General features: G+C 35.6%; 1 protein-coding gene across 1 annotated transcript in view; it reads left to right on the forward strand.

Annotated features, from left to right (window-relative positions):
* BCHE (butyrylcholinesterase) overlaps nucleotides 1-17,888 on the forward strand; it is a 57,219-nt gene extending 39,331 nt beyond the window's left edge. The window contains exons 3-4 of the mRNA XM_026497430.4: nucleotides 10,955-11,121; nucleotides 17,500-17,888. Coding sequence (XP_026353215.3) covers nucleotides 10,955-11,121; nucleotides 17,500-17,624 — 292 coding nt within the window. The 3' untranslated portion in view covers nucleotides 17,625-17,888. The remainder of the gene's footprint in view (nucleotides 1-10,954; nucleotides 11,122-17,499) is intronic.
* The last annotated feature ends 6,883 nt before the right edge of the window (nucleotides 17,889-24,771 follow it).

Raw genomic sequence — 24,771 nt, forward strand, 5'->3', positions numbered from 1 at the left:
TGGAAAGAGCTCAAATGTCCATCGACCAATGAATGGATAAAGCAGAGGCAGTGTATCCATATAATGGAATGTTACTCAGCCATAAAGAAATAATGACCTCTTGTCATTTGCAACAACATGGATGTCGCTAGGAGTTATCATGCTAAGGAATAAGTCAGACAGAGAAAGACAAACACATATGAGTCAACTCATGTATGGAATTTAAGAAACAGAGGGGAAAAAAGAGAGAGAGAGAGAGGCAAATCAAGAAACAGACTCCTAACCATAGAGAACAAACTGCTGGTTACCAGAGGGGAAAAGGGCTACGGGGAGGGGTGAAATAGGTGACGTGGATTAAGGAGGGCACTTGCTGTAATGAGCACCAGGGGATGTATGCAAGTGTCGTACACCTGAAAGGTGTATCTAAACTAACTGGAATTTAAATAAAAACTTTAAAAAAATGCTAAATAAATAAATAAATAAGGTGTAGCTAAACTAACTGGAATTTAAATAAAAACTTTAAAAAAATGCTAAATAAATAAATAAATAAATAAGGTGTATCTAAACTAACTGGAATTTAAATAAAAACTTTAAAAAATGCTAAATAAATAAATTAAATAAATCGGTCTAGGATTCAGCCCAGTTCATTTTCTGGAGCCCTGGAGGAGGCTAAACATTGCCTGGTTTTCCTCTTTAACTCTTCAGGTAATTAAGCAAATCCTTCTGTCCACAATGCAGAGGGCAGAAGACAGAATGATCTTCCAGACTGTGCAAGCTTTGTTCGCCCATCATACCATACTTTGCCCGGGATAGTAAAGATCTTAGAGATCTTTTGTTTGGCAACCTTCTGCCCTTTCAGCTGATGAGCAACCGAAGACCAGCAGCACAACCCGATTGCTAACCGGGAACTGCGCGTTGGGAACCGATTTATTCCCATGACTCTACCCAACGATTTCAGTGAAGTATTTGGGAGAGTGGGTTAAGTATAGCCACTTTGAAATACTAATTGAGGTGTAAACGTTCTTACAAAACAGAAAATGTGCTTTAAGTGGGCATCTCCTTCCTAGTTATGAACTTAGAAAATGAACACTACATCTCACCAGAGGTGAAAACGTGTAGGAAGATTCAGATGTGGATTAAAAGGAGAAACACGTTTGTGTGCATTGAAACATTTTTACTCCCCCTCCTTTTTTTCTTAGATATGATTGAGTTCAACAACAACGATTGATAACCAGGGCCAGGTTCTTCATTAGGGGTTAGTTAAAAAAAAAAAAAAAAAAAGTTTTGACAAGGTTCCTGACACCAGGGAGCACTCAAGAAGTCTCCCTTTATATGCAATGTTCAGCATCTTGACTTGTAAAGAACATCCTTTAGACTGGATGTTTCTTTCTTACTTGCCAGGCATCCACTTTCATAGCACGTATCTAGCTGCGTTAGATCACAATTGGCCTTTGCTTATTGCCAGGGCTGAAACTTCAGCCCATCTTTTGCATACCTTCAGTTACAACAGTTGCTAATTATTCCCAAACTTAGAAGATGACCTGCAGCTAAGCATATCTTATTTCCCTAAAGGTATTTATTTAACGGAAATATAATCTGTTCCTTTTTATTAATGCTGAGTGAAAATAAATCTTTCTCTTTTTTTTCTTCCCTCAAAGGTTTAGCCCATTGATATGTTTTGCCTTTTGAGCAATTGGGTCACAGGATCAGTTTACATATTTCCTTTAGGATTCTTCTCCTTTCTTCCCTTCCTGTCTCTTCCCCATCTTCTGGTCTCTCCTTCTCCCATAAAGATCTGTATTCCTATTTCTCTGTGAGGTTAAGAATATATCCCAATCCACTACTTAAGAATGATGAAATAATAAAAAATTTAATAACCAACTTGACTATGGACTCTACCCATACAATAGATTTAGATGCAAGAAGTCGTTGTTGGAGCATTTCTGGATTACCAACGACTTCTCTGGTGTACTCATACAATCCTGCCCCCTGGGTACTCAGATTCCTGACTAGAAAAACAAGCCTGTTGAAGTAAGGAGGGAACTGAACAAACCAATGAACCTGGGGAATTGTTCTTCAATAATTACTTCTCTCATCTCCACAGTTTACAATGGAAATGTCAGGAGATGGAAGGAAGCAAATAACAAAAGTGAACTACATTTGCATATTTGCATTAAGTATAATTTAAATTGCAAATAATCCACTTAAAAAACGGTGTGCAACTACATTATTATACACCACATATTGCTTTAGTAACTAATATTTTTGCCCTTCTTGCGTACTGAGGAAAAACAATGCAATCATAAAAACCTTTCTAACAAACCACAGTGAGGCTAGAGGAGAGGCATAAATGAGCCTTGGAAAAGAGTCGAGTTTCAGTTTGTGAACAAAGCCTCCAAGAAACTCAAGCCTATCGTGACTCTCCCCAGCTGATGCAGGACTTTGACATCAAACATAGATACTTGAAGAATCAATGAGTTTTCAAGTTTTCGATCTGAGAGGAGTATTATTTACACGTCTTTTTTGTCATCCTTACACAGGAGAATAAAGTTAATTCCTCTCTTCTAATACTGTGAAAATTAGTATTCTACAACTGATACTGAATTCATCTAAAACATACCCAAAATTCTGAAGGCTGCTCACTTATTTTAGCAAGCATTCATTGAGCATATTCTTTCTGTGCAGGTTTATGATAGACGGTAAATGTGCAAAAGCAAATACTATGTGATTTGCTCTAAAGCTCAAAATATAGTGATTACCTATATAATTTGGCACCTTTATTGTGAGTTTCAATAGGATGATATAAATTAAATTTGTATGCGATATTTGTTCGATGATTTTAGTACCTCTAATATTCAAGTTGCAGATACACATTCACACACAGACACACAGACACACAGACACGCACACAATGTAGGGATTCAGATACACAGAAATATGCACGTGGGTGTGTTGATGGGCCTATATCTGCAAAGGAAAATTATTTACATGATACCATTTGTCTTTAAAGATTCATCTTAGAAGATGTAGGAAACTACATAAAGTTCAGTATAAGTTTTTTTTCTATTGTAGTATTTATGGCATTTTAGTGTAGATAGTTTTCTTTTTTTATTTTTTCATTATGTTCAGTTAGCCAACATACAGCACATCATTAGTTTGTGATGTAGTGTTCAACGATTCATTAGTTGCATATAACACCCAGCGCTCACCACCACACGTGCCCTCCTTAGTACCCATCACCCGGTTACCCCATCCTCCCACCCCCGCCCTCCTGTAACCCTCAGTTTGTTTCCCAGAGTCCAGAGTCTCTCAAGGTTTGTCTGCCTCTCTGATTTCTTCCCTTTTTATAAAACTAATCAATCAACCTAGGATATAGCCTTATAGGTTAAAATAGAGCCAGTATGATTGCTTTATTGAGAAAGCATTCATGAATTAATACTAAGTTGCTTGAGTAGAATTCAGTGGCTGTTTAGTTGGTTATATAAGTAAGAATAAATGTACAATTAATTTATTTAATTTTAGAAAGCTATCTTTGGGTAGGTTTTAAAGATTGAACTTAATTAAATGAAATTACCAATGGCACTTGGTCAAATTTATGAATATATTATAGTCACAGAAAATTCCTCTAGAAAGAATCGAAAACTGCATCACAATGTATTTGATGTCTACGTGTATCCGAAGGTGTTTCCTGTGCACCGAGTGGTCTTGGGGGACAGTATTTTATTTATCCTTTGCTATTTACTAGCATCACTGTTTTACGTGTGTCTTCGTATTTTTCTAAAACAGATTATATTATAAATTCATATTCATCAACATATACTTAAATATGAGGAGAAAATTTGTTTACTATATGAAAATTGCTTTGTCTGTTCTTTATATATAAATGTCAAAATAATAGAGGCAACTTATGAAATTTTCACTGCTGCTACCACTACTAATCATGATACTAAATAAATGTCTCCTTTTAATTTTCTTTTTTGCTCCATTTTGTTCAATCGGTTCCTAATTTTTTCTAAGAATACTAAACCTGCACATCTCCCTTTTTAAATGTCCATCTTCTAGGCACAAGTTTATGCTATCTTATCAATGATTTTATTTAAATGTTAAACTATCATGGTAAAAAATAGTTTACATGCAAGGCACATGTTAAAAGTATCCCACAGTCTCTTACAGCCATATTAAAAACTTATTTGAAGAAGAATTTCATATTTTTTGGCTCCAAATATTGATTTTACTACAATTGGAGAAAAGGTCATCTTTGAAATATAATTTCCCATGTGGTGGTAGTTTTTAAATGTGAATATTTACTACAGTTAAAGGAAAATGAGATAACTTGAATTATCAGTTGTGATGTTTCTTATTTTTCTATTCATATTTCTTTCCTAAATACTCTGAGTCAGGCACAGTGTGATGGTTCGCATGGAGCTTACGCTTGTCTGAGTCCACTCTGGCTGCTCTAACAAAACAGCACAGACATGGGAGTGTATAAACAACCTACATCTACTGCTCACAATTCTGGAGACGAGAGGTCCAAGATGTACTCACTACAGCATGGTCACCTTCTGGTGAGGACCCTCTTCCTAATTGATAGCCAGCTCCTTCTCACTGTGTCTTTACATGGTGGAAGGGACAAAGGATCCCTCTCGAGCCTCTTTGATAAAGGCACCAGTCCCATTCATGAGGGCCTGCCCTTATGGTGGAAGCATTTCCCAAAGGCTCTGGCTCCCGATACCATCGCCTTATTTTGGAAGCACACAAGCATTCAGACCATAGCACTCTGTAATAAGGGAAGAGGAAAATTTACAGTTAAAATCAATTTTGAATATTATTCAGCCATAAAAAATAATGAAATCTTGCCATTGGCAACAACATGGATGGAGGTAGAAATTATCATGCCAAGTGAAATAAGTCAGACAGAGAAAGACAAATACCATATGATTTCATTCATATGTGGAATTTAAGAAACAAATTTATGAACAAAGGGGGAAAAAGAGAAAGAGAGGGAAGCAAACCAAGAAACAGACTCTTAACTCTAGAGAACACAGGAGAGGTGAGGTGGGTGGGGGGATGGGTGAAATAGGTGATGGGGATTAAGGAGAGCACTTGCTGTGCTGAGCACCAGGTGATGTCTGCAAGTGTTAAATCACTGTATTTTACACCTGAAATTAATATTACCCTGTATGTAACTAATTGGAATTTAAATGAAAGCTTAAAGTAATTTTTTGAAATATGAGGAAATTAAGACTGGCTATTTTAATGGAGTCAGCAAGGAAGGCCTGTCTGAAGAGATGGTAGGAAGAGCACAGAGTAAGGAGCTACAGTCCGGGAAGGGACAGGTGCTGTGTATCCTATGAATTAATTTATTGTGTATATTTTTAATTAATTTATATATGCATATTTTTAAATGTCATTTCTGTACTGAAATTTGGAAATTGAATCACAATTTTGATGTTTCTGGGGAATACTACATTAGAGAGCTTGTGAATCCATTTGGAAGGCAGAGGTTCCCTCAGTAAAATAAAGGTTAGCCACTAAATTCCAACTGCCTACTTCCAGTCTGTATTTGGATCTCAAATTTCACATGTGAAGAATTGAATTCTCAATATTTTTCTTCAAACATGCTCTTACAGCAGTTTCTAGCTCAGTAATGGCAACTCCATTCATCCTTCCAATTTCTCAGGCCAGAATCCTTAGTGCCATCCCTGCCTTCTCTCTATTTCTACTCCATTGGCTAATTGCTAGAGCACTGTCTACCTTCAAAATACATTCAAGATCTGACCACTTCTCTCAATTTCTACTACTACCTCCCTGGTTCAAACAATCTAAATTATCATCTCTCACCTAAATTATTCCTGTAGTCTCCTAGCTGGTCTCCCTGCTTCTGGCCTTGGATTCTCTGTAGACTAGTCCCAGAATTCCAGCCAGATAGTCTTTTGAAAAATATTAAGTGAGATCTTGTCCTTTCTTTGTGCAAACCCTCCAATTACTTTTTTTTCTCACCGAGAGTAGACGTAAAAAGCTTATAAGGACCTCCAGGTCACTAAATAATGTGGCCTCCTATCACCTCTCCAGCCTAGCCTCAGACTACTCCCTCCCTGGCTGGCTCCACTCTAGCCACACTCTGTTACTCACTTTTCATGGAAAATTCCAGATGCTCATCTGTCTTATAGCCTTTGCTGTGTATTCCTTCTGTTGAAATGTTCTTCCTCCAAAACACTGTATAGCTCCCTCCTCTCCTCCTCCTCCAAGTTTCCACTTAAAAGTTCCTTTCCTATCAAATATTGCAGAGTTTCCCTACCCAGAGGTAGCCAAAATCAAGATTAAGGGTTCAGACCTTCAGACTTCCAAATTGGCTCAAGATTTCTGACACCATTTGCAAGTTCAAGGTCACCAGGGCCACCCTCACTTCAGCCTAGCTGGCTACAAATTCGAGATCCCTAAGAAATCCCTCAGATTTAATCATGTCTTCAAATGACTCACAGAACTTGGGAGGGTGCTATAAATACAATCATAATTTTTATATAATAAAAGGATATATAGCAGAACCCATCTGGGCGCCTGGGTAGCTCAGTCGGTTAAGCAACTGCCTTCTGCTCAGCTCATGATCCCAGGGTCCTGGGATCAAGTCCCACATCGGGCTCCTTCCTCAGCTGGGAGCCTGCTTGTCCCTCTGCCCCTCCCCACACTCGTGCTCTCTCTCTCACTCTCTCTTGCAAAAATAAATAAATAAAATCTTAAAAAAAAAAGAACCTGTCAAAAGAAGATACATAAACAGGATTCCAAAGGTAAATCTTCTGTTAACCTCAGAGGTGCATTACCTTCAAGGCATTAATTGTGGCAATGTGCACATGGAGTATTGCTAGCCCAAGGAAGCTCCCCTGAGCTTGAGGCCCAGAGTGTTATTGTAGTTTTGTTATGTAGGCATAATTGATTAATTTTATTAGCCATTGTGGTTGAACTCAATCTTCAGTCCCCTCCCCTTCCTGGATGTCAGGTTGATATCTCCTGATTCATAGTCCCATCCTTCTAATCACATAGTTGATCTTTCTGGCATGACCGTTCCTTCCACAAGATCATCAGTGTGAGTAGGCCCCCCTGAGGCATACCTTTAGTAAAAGCAATCAGGTGCCCACCATGAGTCACCTTGTTAGCATAAATAATTAGATACGGTGCAAAATTCCAAAGATTTAGAGGTTACCTAGCAGGAACTATGGACAAAGGCCAATGAAATTCATAATTATACACTCTTTCACCACTGTCCCCTCTCTAGCAGCTCTTACTGTCTAACATATACATTTCCCTTATTTATCTTGTTTATCATCTGTCCTCCTCAAAGAAAGAAAACTATGACAGGCAAGAATTTCTATTTTTGTCTTTGTTGACTTTCTGTGACTTAAATAAGCCTGACATAGTATGCTCTAAATTAATGCTTGTTGAATGAATAGATTAATTTTGTTTTGCTAAATTCAGATTATCTTATAGCCCCTCTATTCCTTAAATTTAAATACAATTTTATTCAAGTGTGACCTGACATAGACTATAAATCTATGAATATTTGTATATTTAAGAAATTATCCAATATAATCTGTACTCCTTTAGCCCTCTCAGGACAATAAAATATTTCAGCTGGCCTTTCAATTTACAACTACTAGTTATGGCTTTATTTTATTAGATTGTAAGGCACGCTGAAACATATTCACTTAAAAATCATTGTATAGCTTTCTTAGACATCATTGTCTCTGAATTGTTATCAAAAAGAATCTTAATTCCTATGTTAGGATTAATGGACAATCTTGGGATTTATAATCCCAAGAAAACTTGATGCATGGAGCTGAATGAATACTATTTCTTCATATCAGGCATCCTGAGTCAATTAATGTCTTTATTATAAATCTGTTCATAAAATAAGATATCAAATCTGTGCTCAAATATCAATGGCAAGCAGGCCATTTCCTGAAATACAGATGTTAGGAAAATAGTCTGCCTTTTTGGTTAAATAAGCTATTTCTTAAAACTTCTCAAACCTACATAAGAGGGAAAGTGTAATGGATGATCTTTAGACCACTTTTGTATACCACAATGTAGAACAAAAATCTCATAGTAAAAATAGAGCAGAGCTTTTTCTATTTCATGGAAAATTTTAGGTATTATCCCTTCAAAGTCTTTATTTTGTGGCAAGAACAGGAAATACTTTTGAAAAATAACAGAGCCAAGTGTTTAAATATACCTTATAATTTTGAGATTAAAATTATTCAGTGTTTCAGAATTGTGTATCTGGAAAATGTGTTGTATTTCACAGTCTTTAATTGATACAGATAGAGAATTATATCTCTTGTTAAGTTTAAAAGTCTTTGAAGATTTCTTCAAATTTTACAGTAAAATGCTCCATCACTTCAATAGCTATTTCAATCACTTTTTGAAAACTATATCTGCATCCATAGGCAAAGGAATTTTATCATCTCTGAATTGCATTTTGGAATGTCCTGAGATATTTCATAGAACAAAGTTTGTCAAATGAACATGGGTAGTGCCAGTAGTGCTTTGCTCTTGAACTCAAGTACGAGTCAGCTTTTTCAAGTCACCATTTGCAGAAGCCAGAAATGAATGAGCAGTTAAAATGGTGTCATAAGTTAATTAGAGTGGAATTAGGAGGAAAGTGGGCAATTTAGGAACATAAGAACTGCTGTACCGAATCAGACCAATGTTTCTCTTGGTTTAATATCCAGCCTCCAGCAGCTGTACTTGTTAGTTTCTAAAGCTTTAAAAGAAAGGGAGAAGACTACATAATTCACCTGGACAAGTGTGCCATCTGTGATCTGGACAAATTTTCTTCATGACCTCTCTCAAATAATACCCTAAAAGCAGGAGGTTTCAATCCTGTTATGATATTTGTTTAGCTTGAATAGCTCTGGTTATTAATAGTTCTTTTTTAATCATCCAATTCGTACATAAAACCAACTAGTCCATCAAGAAACTATTTATCTTCAAAGCTCCTGAATTCATGGTTGAATATGTCTGCTTCTATGATAAAATAGGAATTTGTGGTGTTTATATGATACAAGCTCTTGATGGCAAAGTCTGCTCTGGACAACCATGCTCAATGAATGCCTGCTTCTTTCTCCAGAATCTACTGGGTTCACAGGCTTGTGGCCAAAAGAAATCTCGTATCTGCTGTCACTACTCCCAACTTTCTATCTGTTACCAATCTACAGAGCTATTTGAAAGATGAAGAAATCTGTGGGCTGAACTTTTAGAAAAGTTCAGCTGGGGTTTTTCTTACATGATTTTGCTTAAGATAGAATGAATCCAAGAGAGAGGAATGAATTACTTACCCTTACCACTTTAGTCTTCTTTTATGATAGAAGTACCTGTGACTACTTTGTAAGTTTCTTGGTTATTCGGGATAACCTCCAGGTCAATATGCCTAAAATGTTATGTTCAAAATAAACCATTTAGTCAAAAATCCCTCAAGAATAGTAAAGGTCTACAGTTATAGTCTAAACCATTTTCCTAGGCTGTCAGATCTTCATGTGACACTAATATCCTAAAGGCATAACTCCAATAGGATCTCCTCTATTCTATATTCCAAGAAAACTAGTTTTTTCATTGTGTTTTGACCTAAGATGAGCACTCATTATTTAGAACGATGTAATTCTGTTCCCTTTCTCTAGCTTTCCCAACTTCTCTTTCTGGTTCAGTTCCTTATTTGCTCTCCTTACTTCAGCTAGAAGCTCTTTCCTTCAGGTAATTTCTTTTCAAACATATGGTGATTGTTCCCTTTTCTGACAATTTGTGTTCCTTTGTTTATGTTTGGTTTAGGCTACCATATAGTGGTTCTTTTTTTTTTTTTTCATGAATATTCTTCCTTGTAAATGTCCTGGGGGAAACTATGTTTCCCATGTTTATTTGTATTTCCAGATCCTAGAGCAGTATTTAACTCATAATCATAGTGTAGAAATTATTAAAGGGAAATCTATAGAATCACTGGTGACTAAACTCATTGGAGCCACTTGCAAACTGTTTAGTCTTTGAGTTTGTGTTTCTGTGATCTAGGTAAGACCATATTATTGAGTGCTACAAAGCTGTAAACAAACCCCAATCTATACATTTCTAAAAAAAAAAAAAAATAGAATCAAGTGTTATTGATGTAAAAATCACAGTGAAAGATGTGGGAAATATCAGCACAAAAAGAGAATATGAGAAAGAGAATCTGAATTGACCCAGCCCATGCCCTTGGGAAATGAAGGGATTCCAAGCTTGATAGCTGGGGAAAAGGCAAGGGAGTGAAATAGAGGGGGGAGTACTAAGGAACTGTCCTTAATTCCAGTGGGTTGACTCATGCAAAGACTATCTTGAGAGTAGGCTTGGAAATATGGGTGGCACCATGTTTGTTAAATCTATCTGAACCCATTGCGGAATTATTGAAACATTTTCCATTGGTGAGCAGATCTACAAGAATGTAAGATCAACTTAAAAGTGAGACCGAAGGCAGTTTCCTGTAGTAGTGAAGTTATTGCATAATAGGATGGGTGACCAGTCACAAACTCAGGCAGTAATGACAAGAACAGATAGAATGACATGGATGCAAGATACTGAGTGTATGGTTTTAATGTTCACTGTGAGAAGATTGGGTCTGAGGTAAAGGAAGAAAAGGAAACAAATGGAACACTGCCCCTTCGAGCATGTTTAAGTGTGAAGAAAACATTAGCATTCTTGAAACAAAATATTTTTTTCTCCTGTATGTTAAGCAGAAATGCATGTAAATGCTACTCTTTAAATTTTAATTCCTACACTTTTAATTTAGCGCTTCAAGTTGCTGAAAACATTCCACCCAGTTAATTTTTACTTGACATCATCAAAACAGGTCCACGTTTTTTCTGATTTTTTAAGAGCTGTTGTTGGTTTTTGAGAACAATATTCTTTCTATCTAACAATGATTTCAGTAGAACTATAATGTCTCTCTTTAATTTTTTAGAAATCCAGATGGAACCCAGAATAATAACACAAGATGGCCTGTCTTCAAAAACACTGACCAAAAATATTTAACCTTGAATACAGAGTCACCAAGAGTATACACTAAACTACGTGCTCAACAATGTCGATTCTGGACACTATTTTTTCCCAAAATCTTGGAAATGACAGGTGTGTGTTTTTTTTGTTTTTTTTTTTTTTAGTATTTGGTCAAATAACCGGTTGTGGTTTACAGAAAAGGGAGAAAAGGTAGACTATGTAAGACACAGTGATGGTGCTACTCTGGGAATTTACAATTACTTGATTCCACTGAGTACATTACTTTCACAACTTTCTTCCAGCAAGTTTAGATATGGTTGAGGGTTTCCTGTATGAGCAGCCCTTTAGTAGTAAAATTAAGAAAACAAAGTAGAGTTTTTCCCCTAGAAGAACATAAAACCTAGTAGTGGAACTAAAATAGGCACTACTTTCTATTCAGCTCATCTTTGTGGAATTAATTAATGGATAAAGGATTAAATAAATATATAAATTAAACAATGTATCAAACTAAAAATATAAATAAAATATAGAAAGAATATAATTTATACTCAAAGAGAGGTAAAAGCAAATTTATTGATAAATAGAATTCTTGATTTCTAAGGGAAAAGAACCCTCCAGAATTTAAATAATTAAAAACACAATCCAAATATTTCTAAATACTCTGAGCTTGGAGATATTTATCATGAACACACACATATATTACACAATACAATAAACAGACAGTAATTTAGTTAACTAATCTTTAGGAAGGGATTCTTTAAGCTTTCTTAAGGAAATAGTAGGAAAATTGGTTCAGATTATCGTGTTATTTCAAAATTCATTAGTAAGAAAATATTTAAATCAACTTGAAGGATCAGTTTGAATGATTGCCTCTTCTGTGAGGAAAACGACATACATATCTCATTCACTTGCCAGTTTTAAAATGCCCAGCTGTTTCTAACCCATGTGACTCCTCAGGCCTTGATTTTTCAAGTAAAAGTAATTGACTTTCAACCATCAGACATATTGCTGCCCAGTTTCCTTAGACTTTACCACTCTGTTCATCATAATACTCTGTGATTTGGGGGCTGTGTTAGATATCACAATAGAGTAGATGCTTTAGTTCCTGTTCAGAGAGGTTGGGGGTTAGTTTCAGGCAAACATGGGCATCTCAGAGCTATATTTGATTGTTTATTATGCTTTTTAATGATCAGACATTACTCACCAAAATTATAATTATGTACTCCATCTGTTTGGGAGATGTTTCTGATATACCAGTGCTCTGTGTATTACCAAATGTTCTGTGACATAATATATATCCAGAGATGGGTTTCTGCATCCCTTGGCAAAGCTACAGAGCTGCCCTTGTGTCCTCCGGGTGTGAATAACAATGAGGTAACGTGTTTAGTCTGCCAAGAGACCAAAAGAGGTACCATTGAACATAGCACAGACTAATTCTTAATCTTTACTTAAAATATCTTTAAATGAGAAGATCCTAATTGAGGGACAATGCGAAGGGGTGGGGAAGATTTTAAATCACTAACTTATTCCAAGCCAATCTGATTTGTTCTGGTTCAAGCTTCCGTGATCTGTGGAATTTATTTGTTGATAGAATGAAATTTAAGTATCAGCAATTTTTGAAGATATACTTCAAAATCTCTATCTCTAATGCTCAACTGCCATAAAGCAGTTTGAATAAACAAACTCCTAAATTTTTGGCTAGCTGCCACTCCTTCCTGTGCAGCGCTGAACCACTTTCCAGTTTGAGCAACACTGAGCTGTATGCAAATAGCAGGCCTTGCTCTGGATTAGTACCGTGCCGTGCTCTGGGATTGTTCCAAAGCACCTTAAAAACATTATTTTATGCTTTAACAGGTTTTCAAATAATTCCCCCAAAAACGTTATATTAAATATATTTTATAACATGTAAAGTAAATGCATGATAAGATTGTTGTAACATCAACATCCTCGTTAATAATAAAAAATGTTTTACAATTAAACAGAACCAGTTTGAAGTTATATGTTTTTAGGTTTTACAAATGAATAATGTAGGGTGACATGTTCTCACCATATTTTGTGCATTTCAAGGTGCAAAACCTCACACATTTCAGTATTCGATATTTTGAAAATTGGAGTTATTCACATGACCTGGGCTGAAGTGCCTATGGAAATACTATGTTTTTAAAAAAGCAGCTCTACGTGCAAAGGAAAATTTGGAAGGAAAACTATTGACTGAGTTTCTTAAAGGTAGAAATGCTTACCTCACTCAAGACGGAAACCCAATGAGCTTTATAAGTACCACTTGAGCAGTAGTTTACATTTGAGCAATAAATGTTCTCAACTAAAATGATCCTTAAAACTTGTTCAAACACAGGAATTCTAGCGCGTAACGTGCAGACTCTACTTCAGCAAACGCCCGTGTCATTAGGGTGTGCACCTGCAAGAAATAAAACGTTCAGTGTTCTTTTAAATGTTATCAAATGCAAAATTTTCTCTAGATAATGTAACTGCACAATATTTCACAATTGTTTGAAAAAAAAGAAAAATAGAGAAATGATGCATTCAATTTCAATAGGATATCAATATTTCTCACTAAAAGTGGAAGAGTAAATTTACTTAAAGGAAAAACCACTTTGACCTTCAAATCCTCCAATAGAGAAAAATATTAAATCCAGTGGTTTTTCCTTTGTTTCATTTTTAAAATACAGGCATACATCAAAGATATTGCCAGTTTGGTTCCAGACCACCACAGTAAAGCAAATATGACAATTTAGTGAGTCACTGAAGTTTTTGCTTTCCCAATGCATATAAAATTATATTTACATGATGCTGTAGTCTGTTAAGTGTGCAGCACTATGATTTATGTCTAAACAAATCATGCACACATGTTAATTTAAAAATACTTTATTGCTAAAAATGCTAACCGTCATCACAGCTTTCAGTGAGTCGTAATCTTCCTGCTGGTGGAGGGTCCTGCCTCAAACGTTCGTGGCTGCCGACTGACCAGGGCTGAAGGCTGCTGAAGGCTGAGGTGGCTGTGGCAATTTCTTCAAATACAACAATAGAGGTCGCACATCGAGCAACTCTTCCTTTCACGAATGCTTTCGCTGTAGCTTGTGATACTGTTTGATAGCATCCGACCCACAGTGGAACTTCTTTCAGAGCTGGGGTCAATCCTTTTAAACCCGACTGCTGCTCTATCAAGAGTTTATGTAATATCCTAAAATCTCTGTTGTCATTTCAACGATCTTCACGGCATCTTCACCAGGAGTAGATTGCAGCTCAAGAAACCACTTTCTTTGCTCATCCGAAGGATGAGACTCCTCATCCTTTAAAGTTTTATCACGACATCGCAGCAATTCGAACATAATAACAATGAGAATATTGAAATACTGCAAGAATCACCCAAGTGTGACACAGAGACACGAAGTGAGCAAATGCTGTCAAAAAAAGTTGTGTGGATGGACTTACTCGGTGCAGGGTGGCCACCAACTTTCAGTTTCTAAAAAATGCAGTATCTGCAAAGCACGGTACAGCGAAGTGCAGTGGAGAAGGTGCCCTGTATGCCAAGTCTTCACCAAGCTTCTCATCCCACGCTCAGAGTCATAACAGGACAACGAATGCGTTTCTGGTCCGCACATAGAGAATTATGCACTCCGCGGTAACTTTAATAGTTGGGTAACAAACAGGAAAATAAGCAAGTAATGGGAACAAAAGAGATTTTCAATGAAATCTCAAAGTACATGAATTATTTTTTATTGTAATGATTAGCACAATTCAATATCCAATTTAATCTTTTCTTCTAACTTTACCTCCGTGAATAATTTTGAGTTGACTCCTGTATTCTTTCTCAACACCTCAGACTTGATTCAATAGACTCTGCTCTGGTGAAATGTTGCTCTTGTTCTTTTTTCATCAACAAGACAAGAAGTAGCCTTATTAGTATTACTCATTCTGTAAGGAAGAAAGCCTGACTTTTTCTTTTTTCCAAATGAGCCAACAATGTGGACAAATCAAAGATCACAAAAGTCCTGGAAAAGTGGTGTCAATATGTTTATGGACTACTGGCATCGATCTAGCTGCACATGGATTCAATAGGGAGTGGAGAATAAATTTTTGTAAGAGGGCAGTAAACTCATTAGTGCTCCCAGTAGGCGGACAGAGCTTGGTTTCATAATGGACACACCACTCGATTTATCCTTCACAGTCGCACTGCAAAATAGTGATCGCCAACCCCACTGACAGTTGGAAAACTAGTTTCAAAAGTTAAGAATTTTTTCTATGTCACTAATACAGTAAGTGGTCAAGCTGGGATTTAACCCATGTCACTCCAAAGCCTACATGATGTCCTTCTTTTCACATTCTAGTACCTTGCTAACTGCAAAACAAATAGATCTGCATCTCACAGATTATAAATCTATAGTCGTGTAAGTAGTATTCCAGTATGGAGGAAGAGAAGTAAGGGGAAGAAAAAAAAACTTCTAAATTTGGTTTTGATTTATGTCATGGGACTCAAAATTTTTCTTATCTTTTCACCGTGGTGTATTCAGTTCCGGGTTGTATTAGAAAATAATCAAATGTTTCATATTTTATTGTTTCAATCAATGTTCGGTATTTTCTTTTTTTAAAGATTTTTATTTATTTATTTGACAGAGAGAGAGACTGCGAGAGAAGGAACACGGTGGGGGGGGGGGGGCAGGGTGGGAGAGGGAGAAGCAGGCTTCCCACTGAGCAGGGAGCCCAATGGGGCTTGATCCTAGAACGCTGGGAAGGCAGCCGAAGGCAGACGCTTAACAACTGAGCCACCCAGGTGCCCCAATGTTTGGTATTATTAAAGAAAAAATTACTCAGGTCTTCAAAGCAAAGTATTTCAATACGCTAAATTGTATAGTGTTTGATTATGATACACAAGGAAATAAATTTACATTTATATGAATCAATGAATTTGGTATCATTCTATGCACAAGAAAAGAAAAATCAAACCTAAGACCTTTTCTCTGAGTAATAAAATTCATGGTGTAAGTGGTGGATTACCATTCATTTATTTGTTATATCAAAGAGTTAGTTCTTTCTGAACTTTAGAGCCCTTATTTAGCATAACATTAAAAAAACATTTAATTATAAAAAATACCATAAGAGTGGATCATTTGGTATGCTATTTAATGTCTTTCACATCTAATGTTTTTTAGAAAAGTTCTATTATTCACAAAATAAGTATAGTCATTGACCTTCTAAAAGCCATTTTTAAAATGGGACATTTTTGTATATATTCTCAAATATTTGTCTAAAGTCCAAGCAGTATGAAAATTTCAAACTTACATATATCCTAAATTACAGAGGATATTTTAATAACTGTATAAATGTTTTAAATATTTTGATTTTCATATAAACTGAAAATGAATCCCTGAATGTGCTCCATTTTTAATAGTATGAATGAAAAGACACATTTTCATGTATAATGTAGTAAGCTCATATGAACTGTCTTCTCCAAATTAGTATCTTACAGAGTTATAATTAATTTTAAAAATTCCTAACTATAAAGTATATATTTAAAAAATTGTCAAGTCCTTATTTTCAGGATAGCTGAAATAATGTAAAATGTTTTTTAATTCAATGACTAGAGCACAGCATCTTAAAAGTTTAAAAAGTAGGAGAACTACAAATGTGTAAAATACTAATAGAGTTAAGTAATTTAAACCACCTGGCTTTATCATATGTATTTATATTAGGAACATAGATACATGATTTTAGAGGTTTGCAATTTAAGAGTTTCTAATCTTCACAACTTTGTTCTTTAGTGTAATACATTTTCAAATAAATCAAGATTTCAAGGTGCTTGTAGTACATAGACCATTTTTTGTTCATTGCCTCACATTATTTCTGGCATAAACACTCCCCTCCTCTGACACATGCATACACTTTGCAAACTACTGGAAAGCAGAGATTGTTTTAGTCATCATTCTAATTTGCAAAGCAATTAATAAACTGCTTTCATTTAGTAGCTTCCATAAACTGCTTTCAATGAGTATGCATTGTTTGGAATTCAAGTATACTGATACAGAGTGAGAGTAAAATCTATATGGAGTGTCAATTACAAAGTTACCCTTAGGCATTAAAAATATACATAAACATTTCAACAGAAGAAAGTCTGCTATATAATTATATATGTAAATGAGATGCATTACATGAGATTTCTGTTATGCATACGAGTTCAAGAAAAGATAATATCTATATATCTTCTTAGAAACTAAAGTAAATATATGTTACGTAATATAATTAGAAGTGATATATCAATTCATTTTCACATTTTTATGGTATACGCAACTTATATATTATTTGCATTTTTGTATAATGTATAAAATTTTATTAAAAGCTTTCCAGGTAGTGAAAGAAGCTGATAATAAATACTGAAAAATTAAAAATTACTGTGTAGTATACTTGGAGAAAATGGCATCTGTAATCAAAATTATTTTTCAATTAATGTAAACAGATTAAAATTTAGATTAACACAACTTTTTCCATGTTTTACAGGAAACATTGATGAAGCAGAACGAGAATGGAGAGCAGGATTCTATCGCTGGAACAATTACATGATGGACTGGAAAAATCAATTTAACGATTATACTAGCAAGAAAGAGAGCTGTGCGGGTCTCTAATTAATAGATTTACCCTTTATAGAATGTTCATTTTCCTGTAGATCAAGGTAAAAATATCAGTGGCTCTCTTACATACCTAGTAAGAAAGCCATTATACAGCTGAAACAAAAATGCCAGAAGGATAATATCGATTCCTCACATCTTCCACTTAGTACCGTACCTAGCATTTCAAAACCCAAATGGCTAGAACATGTTTAATTAAATTTCACAATATAAAGTTTGGCAATTAATTATATGCATATTAAAATGATTTGCAGCTTCAAACTCTCTTTCCTGAGTAACTTTTTGATTTTTTTTCTCCTTAAAAATACCTGTATTCTACTTTTAGTTGTTTATTTTCATTACCACTCATAAAAAGGTGTCTTTTTAAAAGGAACTAGGTCTTGGAACACTGGACACTAATTTACAATACTATTTCCTTTAAGTAATTTATGAATTTAATGTCAACATGGGATATTAAAACAAACACAGAAAATAATTGGTTCCCTTGGTTTTTTATATGAAGGCAAGAGGGAATCTTAAAGTAAAAGGCTTGGTCACTTTGAAACAATGACTAAAACAAAATGTTGCTCCCAAGAGACAAAACATAAAAGAATATAATTATTTCTGGTTTTATTTTTTAAAGTGTATACACTCCGAGTCCTCAAATTCTATTCCTCATTCTTTCAACTCTAGCCCTTCCCCACCTCCCCACTCCCTGACTCTCTCCTATAGGTGTGCATCTGTAAATTACTCTTCCTGTAACTCAAAATAAAATGTGCAGATGAACAGAAGTCTAAAGTCAGAAGTCATACACCATCTGGGATAGGGGAACTCTCGCGTGGACCTAAAAATATTAGGATTTTAATAGAGAAATTGTTTAATTCCAGGAAAGAAATTGTTATACTTTCTGCGGATAAATATTACTTTTACAATTTAAAAAATTACAAAGCTGCATTTACTAACTGTCATGGCAACTAAACACATCCATTGAATAAATTAAACGAATAGTCCTTTAATGGGGAGAAGTCAGAGATTTTAAATTTCCGAAAAGGGCAGTGCATGTTAATTAGGTTAATTAAGGATTGAAAACCAGTGCTCAGGACCGGACGAAGTATTTAGTATATAGGTCTGTAGACTGTTGGTTAAAGTGTGTCCCATTGTTCATTGGTCATAAGGATGCTCATAGTTAAGATCCAGGATGGTCTGTCGTGCTCACAAGTTATCAGGCTACTTTATCAGCTTCAGCTGATTAGAGAGAAAATTTATTATACAAACTAAGTCAGTTTTGATGTCACTTCAGTGCTGCTGTAAATGGACATCTTTGCTTTGGAGTTCTTCCCTCATCCTATGATGAAGAAACACACACACACACACACACACCACAAATGATAGGCAAATGAGCAGACATTCCATTCTACACCACCATCTTTGTTTCAGGTGCCATTCTTCCAGGATCCATTATGTTTTTCTGAATCACTTGAGCCTCCTTTTGATGTAGAACCCTCCAAAACATGAAACAACAAGATGATGCCTCTTCAACAGCATTGAAGACCCTTTAAAGATACTCTTAATGAGACCAATAATTAGGGAAACATAATTACATTTATAGAATACCTGTAACCTGCCTTAAATGACAGGCTCCAGTCATCTGAAAAGATCCCATGGATCACTTTGTCCCACCTTGGACAACCAGCTGGTTTGTTCTTGAATTTTACTGCGACAACCCTTGACTTACTCCGAAGCTTTTACCCAAATGCAACGAGAAGTGTCAGCTAGCACATAAACCCCTCTATGTTTGTTCTGTAAATAAATTATTATGAATCCACTGTGTCCAGCACCATTGCGGGAAGGTAAATTAAGGCTTTTCAAGAAACACTGTATAACAGAGTCTACACAGTTTCTCTTACTATGGTTGTCATTTGAAAGGTAGTTTCAGTGTAGGATTTTAATTCAGGGACCCCAGCTAGGGGAGAAACTTGTGCATAAAGCGATGGAAATTAGAATCTCTGAATACTTGGAGATTTGCTTTTCAGCAGGCCCAGGGATGAAAGAACTTTCGGTTGTCTGAGATATTAGCAGTGTAGAAACATTAAAATCTAAAATGGCATAAAACCCTTCCCACAAAGCAGAGTGTAGGGAGATATTAGCATACATACACAAAGCCATGGAGGCTATCACTTCACTCTGGTAAATTTTTAAGGTACATGTTTCAAAAGTACGAGGGAAAATTGTGTCTAAGTTTACAATAGAACAAGTGGAATTAGTCCAACAGTATCACAACACTTAGCTTGATCAATTATTTAAGTGAAAACTATTTCTTGCAGCGCGGCATTCTCCATAAAACTGCGTTCTAGGGTTTATTGAAAATTGATTATCATTTATGGCTTGGTATCCATGTCATACGTGTAAGGATTAAGGTAACAAGTCACATACCTTTAAAAAAATACCATTATAACTGGTTTTATTTTTCAAATAAATTGGCTGTTGAATATTATCAGCATGAAGGCAAGGTCAGGAATTCCTGGCCAGTGAGAAATTAAATTTCATGGATAAATCTTAACATAATTGCAGCTGCAACATTTTTAAAAGGATATTCAAATAAATGGAGCCTCCCTGACATCGCTGAAGGATGACAAACTCAACAGCTAGTAATATTTCCTGTTGTGTCTGCAGCCTTACTGATTTCAACAAAAGCGTTCTCTTTACAAAGAATTTGTTTTAAAATTAGGATGGTAAGAAAAATAAGACATATATATTTTTTAACTAAATGTACTTAATGTCAATGTAAACCCACAGTGCGGTTTATCAACACGATCTTGGTGGCAACTCTAGATCGTTAAAGAAGTAAACACCAGGTTTGAATATGCATACCCTCAAGCACATGCGCACATCCGCACAGGACTACTCTACTCATGTCCAGCAGGTGGTCGCACTGAAGAAGTCACTGCGTAGGTCCAAGATGGCGGAAAAACGGGGGTTGGAGTGTAGACAGTCCCTGATTTACAATGGTTTGACTTAAGATTTTTTGACTTTACAATGGTGCGAAAGCAAAAGGAATTCAGTAGAAACCATACCTCAAGTTTTAAATTTTGATCTTTTCCCAGGCAAGTGCTATGTGGTATGATGCTCTCTCGTGATGCTGGGCAGTGGCAGCGACCCGCAGCTCCCAGTCAGCCCTACAATCAAGAGGGTAAACAACCTACCCATTTACAGCCATTCTGTCTTTTACTTTCAGTATAGTATACAATAAGCTACATGAGATAGTCAATACTTTATTATAAAATAAACTTTCTGTTCAACAATTATACCCAACTGTAAGCTAATGTACGTGTTCTGAGAACATTTCAGATACGCTAAACTAACTTATGAAGTCAGTAAATTAAGTGCATTAAATGCATTTTTGACCTATGCTATTTTCAACTTACAATGGGTTTACTGGGATATAACCCCACTCATTGTAAGTCATGGAAGATCAGTATTAGAAAGAGAGTGCATTATGGTCATGTGATGGTCATCTAGTCATGCATGAGACACCAATGTGAGATATAATCTATACTTTATTAATATAACATATATTTATTATGTATTAATATATATTTATTATGTATGAATATGTAATTATAAAAATATTATTAAATTGTATAACATATAATATAGATTGTATTAGGGCCAATTCTGATAAGGCACAACAGTTACTTTGACATGTCATTGACAAGAGCTGCTGTAACTACAAAATGTTTTACTTATAAATTGATTGAAAAGACACATAATAGACCAATTACTGAGTGAGCAATGTTGTCAGTCAAAATGCAGGGAAGGCATTACAGGTTGTTGGAGACAGAAAAGATAAAACCTTTATATAGCCAAGCCACAAGTCTAATACTATATCTAAATGTGAACATCATCTAAAAGGCCAATTTTCCCAAAAAGAAGGAAAGAAAAGGAAGGAAGGAAGGAAGGAAGGAAGGAAGGAAGGAAGGAAGGAAAGAAGAAAATTCCTTTCTCATTGGGCCCTAGCTTCTATGAGTTCAGCTTAGCTTGCTCTGTCTCATCCTTAGTCCAAAATTTCACCATTAGAGTTACCAACTGATGAGATAATAAGCCAATAGAAGTGATTGATTTTAGAGGTGAATCATGACACAAATAGCCATATAAACACAACACAAAATTCATTTATCTCACCGAAGAAGTCTGGTTTCTTCTCTAGGCACAGCCCATTTTCATAGCCTAGTTTAACCCTTTACAACTATCCTGAGAGGTGGAAAAATCTGAATCTCCAAGGCAATTAACTGCCAATGTCTTGATAAGTATGAGATCCATCTGTGTGTGGATTCCCAGCTAGGAACTGGGTGCACAATGCCGCCATGCTGTACCTGGAGCTTGTTGACTGAGTGGATGAAAATGAGAGATTAAGATACAGTATGGTTGAGTTCCATTACAAAGGAGCAAAATTGTGGTGAGAATCTTTAGGGAGCCAAGAGGAAGCATGAGAAAAGAAAAATAGAAGACAAGAAGGAGAAGCAGAAGAAGGAGGAGAGAGCTTCCACTTGGAATCGAATTTATCCAAATGATCTGTCTGGGCACTTGAGAGTTTCAAGGCAGAAGAGATGATGAGTAAGGAAATTGTGAATAGATAGATAGGCAGATACAATTTATTAGATAATTTTACATTGATATATAGGGTATTTAATTCAGTGATTTTCAACTTTCATCCTCAGGTACACATTAGAATCCCTGGCAATAACTGCACACACTAGACCAAGTGAACTAGAATCTCTGAGAGTAGAGTCTAGATATCAGTATTTTTTTAAGTTTCTCAGGTGATTATGATTTTATGAGGTTGAGATACACTGATGCTTTTTTCTATGATAGCACTGTTTTTCTTGACAGATCTAAGGACAATGCTTTCTCTAGAGAAAAAAAAAAATCATAGGTCTTAGGTCAGTGATTCCCAAATTCTGTTACATATTAGATTCACCTCAGAAGTTATTTAAAAAAAAAAATCCCAATATCCATATCTCACCCAATACCAATTAAATCACAATGTGAGGGTGGAACTAGGCACCAGTATTTCTTTCTTTCTTTCTTTCTTTCTTTCTTTCTTTCTTTCTTTCTTTCTTTCTTTCTAGGTTCTTCCTTTCTTTTTTTTTCTTTTTTTTTTAAGACTTATTCATTTATTTTAGAGAGAGAAAACACAAGTGGGAGGGGTAGAGGGAAAGGGAGAGAGAAACCCAAGGAGTCTCTGAGCTAAGTGTAGAGCCCCATGTGGGGCTCAGTCTCATGACCCTGAGATCAAAACCTGAGTTGAAACTGGGTCAGACTTCCAACTGACTGTGCCACCCAGGTGCCCCTGATAATGATTCCTGACTGGTCCCAATATACAGCAATGGCTGGGAGCCAATGGCCCACTCCAGATGGTTAATTTAAAGAACAGGGAGGATATTCATATTCTTTTAGTACTCAGAAGCAGGTAACTATAAAACTTGCAATTTTATGTGACAAAGAAATGTGCCTGTTACTGATATCTAAGAAACTTAACAGTTTTTCTCTGAACAAGGAACTATAACAGAGATTACTAAATATGTGGAATAAATTTGGGGTGCATATTTTCTTCCTCTACATGTAGACATCATTTTTACCAAAAAATATAGGATGTGGGAAGAGACATGTTTGAAAAATAAGATGAGAAAATGAAATATATATATAGTATTTTATGGTCGTATATATATAATAGCAGTTATTATGGAAGATAATCATTTGCACTGAGGTAATAACCCAAATTGGCTCACTTGACAATAACTAGTAAGAGTAATTTAGATTCAGGATAAGGAATCAAAATTTTGATTTTCATTTTATAGTGCACTTTCATGTAAAAAGTATTTTGATGGTCTTGTGAACTCTCAAAAATGCAAGTAAGTTTTCATTCTTGCCAGACTCGTGAAGAGATATTGTTAGGATTAATTATTTAACGATTATAAACTAGGTAGGTGAGTAGTTAAGAGTTGTTTTTCATCTCAGTAGAATCAGCAGAAGCTTTTTGCTGGAGGCAATTACTGTATTACCTTGTTTTTCTGGAGTGAGACCTCCCATTCTAATTCTTTTGATTTCCTTTAACAGTTTAGGGAGAAAAAGGAAAAAAAAATTATTAAAGACATCTCTGGAGAATAAACTATAAAAATGGATTTAATAATGTTAAGCATTCTAAAATCCTTGGAAATAAATATGCCAAGAAAATGATCTCTATTATCTATCTATCTATCCATTTATCTATCTATCTATCTATCTATCTATCTATCTATCTATCTATTATCTATCTATCTATCTATCTATCATCTATCTATCCATTTATCTATCTATTTATCATGTGTTTGCCACTCCCAATTTTAGCGAATGTGGGCAGTGGTGACCAGAGGAATGTGACTACTGTAGCTCATCAAACTTGAGATATAAATTCAAAGTCATTGTTTAGAGCAAGATGGCCTTAATGTTCCCCTCGGCTTGACTAAACTTTAGACAGATTTCTTCCTGACTGCAGGCCTCTGACCTCCTGTTTCTTAGAGCATTTACATGAAATATCTCGCAGTTGTAAATTCATTCTCTGCCCTTTTGAAACATATGCAAATCGCACTGCCTCTTGCCAATTTTGCTTCTCAGGAAATGCCTTTTTGAAGGACCAGGAAATTAGTACTTTAAAATTCAACAGTAAAAGACATAGTGCCTCCATCTCCCAGTCTCTCCAACTTCAGTTGAGAGCCAAGTACAAAACACAGATGCCCTAACCACAGATAAAAATATTTGCAAACTCAAGAATAATTCAGTGTGCTGAATGCCTCCCATCGGTCCACCTGCCCCCAATGTCCCCCAGTACTTTCCTGCCAGCTCACCTCAGCACATAAAAACCCTTTCTTCTTTTGTTCCACCAGAGTTGAGTTCAGTCTCTCCATTATTGCAATAGTCTGGAATAAGTTCTGGCTTGCCTGTTATATTTTGTCCAGTGCAATTTTTACTTTAACAGTTTAAATCAAAAGCTGACAGCTTTTTTGTTTTTTAATGCCTGAGGCACACTCACATTTCTACCAATTTTCTATGACCACATCAGGAAAATACAAATATTTTCTTATAGCAGATACCCTTCAGGAAGAGCGATTCCCCTGACAACCTAATG

The sequence above is a fragment of the Ursus arctos genome, unplaced genomic scaffold (genome assembly GCF_023065955.2).
Source record: "Ursus arctos isolate Adak ecotype North America unplaced genomic scaffold, UrsArc2.0 scaffold_20, whole genome shotgun sequence".
Taxonomy (NCBI): Eukaryota; Metazoa; Chordata; class Mammalia; order Carnivora; family Ursidae; genus Ursus; species Ursus arctos.